At 55.0% G+C, this 4,155-nt stretch overlaps 2 protein-coding genes and 1 long non-coding RNA gene across 3 annotated transcripts in view; 1 reads left to right on the plus strand and 2 right to left on the minus strand.

Annotated features, from left to right (window-relative positions):
• The window catches only part of INPP5A (inositol polyphosphate-5-phosphatase, 40kDa), a 128,354-nt gene extending 125,903 nt beyond the window's left edge, over nt 1–2,451 (plus strand). The window contains exons 13-14 of the mRNA XM_011941971.1: nt 848–935; nt 1,025–2,451. Coding sequence (XP_011797361.1) covers nt 848–928 — 81 coding nt within the window. The 3' untranslated portion in view covers nt 929–935; nt 1,025–2,451. The remainder of the gene's footprint in view (nt 1–847; nt 936–1,024) is intronic.
• Nucleotides 2,157–3,724, minus strand: LOC105511779. The gene is made up of 2 exons (XR_001001766.1): nt 3,500–3,724; nt 2,157–2,420 (listed from the first exon to the last, which is right to left on the minus strand). It is a non-coding gene; the product is annotated as an uncharacterized LOC105511779 (long non-coding RNA).
• A 149-nt stretch (nt 3,725–3,873) lies between these two features.
• CFAP46 (cilia and flagella associated protein 46) overlaps nt 3,874–4,155 on the minus strand; it is a 147,014-nt gene continuing 146,732 nt past the window's right edge. Inside the window, exon 59 of the mRNA XM_011941989.1 lies at nt 3,874–4,128. Coding sequence (XP_011797379.1) covers nt 3,874–4,128 — 255 coding nt within the window. The remainder of the gene's footprint in view (nt 4,129–4,155) is intronic.

Genomic DNA, 4,155 nt, shown 5'->3' on the forward strand with positions numbered 1-4,155 from the left:
AGGCAGGTGGGTGGGGGCTGGCCAGTCTCTCCTCTCCTGCTGTCCTGTCTTCTTAGTCTGACTCTACAGAGTAGGCCAAGTTAGTCTGTTTTGATTTAATTGTAATAAAATATCATAAGCTAGGTGGGTAAGTAGGAAGAAGGCAGAAATGACTAGTTACAATGGAATAAAATAATCATTTTACTATTTGTAGAAAAACGTCCACAGCTGATCGTTTCTGACGGCTGTTTTGCAAGTACGCAGCTGCAGTGTTTTAATGGCCTTCTTGGGGCAGGCTCACCATCAGCCGGGGAGCCGGGGTGAGGGCGCTCCCACCGCGTGCCAAGGGGCGGCACTGGCACAAATGGTTTATTCAGGCAACTGCACCTCGAGAGTGTGCACAGGAGACGTATCAAATCTCACTTTCAGCCAAATAAATGAGTTAGCTTCTTCCACATTGGAGGCCCAGAGCCGTGAGCCCCAAACACACGCAGAGAAGACGCTGGACCTGCCAGGTGCGGCAGAGCCGAGGATGGGAGAGCCTTCCTTCCCCGCTTCATTCAGGGCCTATTTAGCCATTATTTTAGATCAGTTTTTCCATTAAGTTTTTACCTGGAAATAACACCTTCCTTGCAAAACCTCTCATGGCCGGCCTGGTTCCAGTTCCACATTCACGGGGCTCCCAAGCCCTGCTCTGCCGTGGCTGCACACAAGGGCCGAGCTGCCTCTGCTGGCCATCAGCTCCTCCCAGCCTGGTTCATGGCTGCCCTTGTGAGACGCAGGGTCCAGGGGTGCGACGGGAGATGGCGGCGCGTGCTGGGCTGTCCCGCGTGCACCGTGCTGACACCCTCCTCTCTTCCTGCTGCAGCCCGTGTTCCTGGCCTTCCGAATCATGCCCGGGGCAGGTAAACCTCACGCCCGTGTGCACAAGTGTTGTGTCGTGCAGTGACCTGGTGGTAAATACGACTCCTCCCTCTAGTTCAGCTTTTACACAGCTTTTCCTGGTGCGTTTGTTCCTTTAACAAATTAACGAATTCCATGACAGGGAAGAGATGGCAGCGCCACGAGAGGACCCTTCGTGAGCCCTCCCTGTAGCCGTGTACTGAATACGCACCTTCAAAGCTGCATCGAGAACCCACCCAAGCGCCACCTGCTAGACGGCCAGCCCTACACTTCGCTTCAGCCTCCGGACCATTCCGGAACAGCCTCACATACCTCACTGTCTCGTCTGTTCATGTGACATTAAGTAGAAATATTGGTTTTTTAAAAATAAGTCACAGTCCTGTTGTCAAAACTCTAATAGACAGCAAAGAGGGTCTGTACCGTAGACTTCACAGTTTTCAGTTTTTAATGATTGTCAGTGGAGGGGCTTCTCCAGCACAGAGACCCCACCCCTCCCCTGTGTCCAGAGACCTCCCTCTGCCAGGTGGAGGTGTGTCCAGGGGCTGGGGAAGCCGAGACGGGCGCTCCCTCTGTCGGCCGGCAGCGTGGCCCCCAGCATGGCGAAGGGGTCTGTCTCTGCCGATGCCCCTTCCGCGGCACTCTGCGCCGTGTCACATGGTTTTTGAATCACACTGCAGCTGCTTTCCATTTTTATATATATATAAATATATATAAATATATACTTTTTAAAAATAATTTATAAATCTTACCAAAACTTATGCTAAATGTACTTTCCAGTATGAATGCACAAGAGAGTCCCATCAGCAGGCAGCATTGGAGTCTAGGAGCTCAGCTGTGTGTCCATCAACACACAAATTCGTAAAACACACGGCCTCGCCATCGTGGGTAAGATCGGCCCCACAGCACGCCTGCACTGGCGGGCCGTCACTCCCGTGCCGCTCTTCTGTGTAATATTAAGAACTGAATGTGAAGTTTATAGCTAGCCTGGGTGTACCTTTTAAGAATTTTGTAAACCGTTTGTCTGTCTTTTGTTACTGTTTTATGGTGCCAAGTATTCTACATTACAACAATAATATCATGGGAGAAATAGAAATAGCCTAGTTTGCTTCCAATAGAAATTGCTTTTAACATGGGCTGTATATAAAAATATTAAAGAGAAACAAGACTGTACATTTCCTCATTGCTCCGCTACAAACAACCCATGTAGTAACCTTGTTGCGAATATTTTTCTCCTAGCACTAAGTGCAGCGTTAAAAGGTGATTGGAGCCTGTTGATGAGACACACATATATGTTTTATTGATTTTACTTTAGAACACTACAGAGTTCCTGGACCGGGTAGGCATTAGGTGGGTGTTTGTTTTGGGATAAATCACTACCGTTGCAAGTGACTGCTGTCCGCGGCGGAGTCCGTTCTTGGTGGAAGGACCGGACGTGTCGCTGCTGTGGTTGCTGCTGTCCGCAGTTCAACACGGAGTCCGCCCCACGGGTTTCAGCAGTTGGTCCTTCTGAGGGCCTTTAGAAGTGACTGGCCTGGTTCCTAAGCAATAAAATTGACCATGGTGAAAATAGTCCCGTGTTGCTTTGTTTTCCTTCCTTTCCCTTCTCCTGCCGCCTTTGAGATGCTAACTCAGGGGAAGGACCTCCTGGATATCCTGTTACTTGAGCTCAAGCTCATTAGAAATCCTGGAGTTTCACCGTATCACACACTGTCCCAAAGCACCAAGCCGCTCCTCCAGAGGAGAGAAACAGCCTTTTGGACTTTCTACTGTAATAAAGGATTTATCCCTCATCATTTTAAAACGGGATTCTATAAATGCTTTGCCTTCCTCAAAACTTTAGAACTGGAAGCCCGTCTGCTCTGAGCTGAGCTGAGAGGCTCCCCACAGAAAAGCGCTGCTTCTGCCTTCGGGTTGCCTCCTTGTGAAGGCTGCCAAGAGCCTAAACCAAAATGCGCCGAGTTGAAGCCTCTTATATTTCTCTTTAACGTTTCCGAAAATGCCTTCCAAGAGAAATCCTACCGCCGCAATGATATAATTATTTACATTTAATTTTTGAAAGTCAAAACTCAACAGTCCCATTAAGATGCAGCGATGGGCAGACCCGGCCACAGAGGCTGCGGGAGGGTGGACGGGTTTTGTCAGCCGGAGTCTCAGCCCCGCGGAGCTGGCGGCATTTCAGGGCAGCCCCTGGCCGGGCGCAGCTCCCTGACCCCGCGTGCCCCGTGGGAGGCCCCGCCGTCCGCGGGCGGAATTATTTCGGATTTCTCTTTGCGATCCTAGTTTGGAAGAAACTGCTTCCCACCGCGGAAGGACCTAGCGGGAAGGTGACCGAAGGGCCACCGTGCAGCGGTTCAGACCCGGTTCCACCGGCTGAGCCCAGGGCGCGCCTATGGGATGCTCCGCTACGCGCAGAGGGATTTGGAAAATATCGGAGCACACCCTTGGGCCGAGCGGGAACGGGTGCCCGGCGGCGACGAGTACGCGGCCCCAAAGCGGGAAAAGCGAAGAAAGGAAAACGTCCCGCGGGGACTCGAGGCGGGTACGCGGCTCACCCGCCCTTTCGGGGCCCCCTAAGCGCGTCCGAATCCGCCCCGAGGCGCGGCGGGCCGGGCCGTACCTGCTGCTCCGTCCCCGGCTCTGTCCCGGGCTCCTGGCGGCTGTCGCTGCGGTTCCTTCCCGCGGGCCGGGCCCCTTCCCTGCGCCTTCGCCGCCTCCTCGCGCCTGCCCGGGACCCGCAGCCTCCGCACCGGGAACCCGGAGGACTCGAGGCCGCCGCGCGCCCGAAGCCGGGTCCCGCAGGGGCGAAGCTGCGGCCGGGGAGGGGCCGCCTCGCTCCGGGTTCGAGACGGAAGAAACACGCGGCGCAGGCTCCGGAGCGGCGGCTCCGACGGGGACCCGTTAAATAATTTATTGATGATACAAAGCGACTCGCGCCCACCGGGGCCGCCCCCGGATTCTGCAAAAATAGACTCGCCCCCACCCCGCGCGTCCTCACAAGGCGTCCCCCGCGCCGCCGCCGCACGGGCTGACCAGCGCCAAGTTCGAGGGTTTGTGCTTCTTGAGCAGCCGCGTGATCTTCTCGTCGTCCGAGTTGGGGTCCAGGGGCCGGTTGTATTCGTCGTCGTCCTCCGCGTCCGAGCCGCCCACCTTCAGCTTCTCGGCGTCGGAGTCCTGCTTCTTCTTGGCAGACGCCATCTCCGCCGCGTGCCGCTTGCGCCACTTGGTCCGGCGGTTCTGGAACCAGACCTGGGGGCGGACGGGGCGGTCAGGCGG

This window comes from Colobus angolensis, unplaced genomic scaffold (assembly GCF_000951035.1).
Source record: "Colobus angolensis palliatus isolate OR3802 unplaced genomic scaffold, Cang.pa_1.0 Scaffold204, whole genome shotgun sequence".
NCBI classification, from domain to species: domain Eukaryota; kingdom Metazoa; phylum Chordata; class Mammalia; order Primates; family Cercopithecidae; genus Colobus; species Colobus angolensis.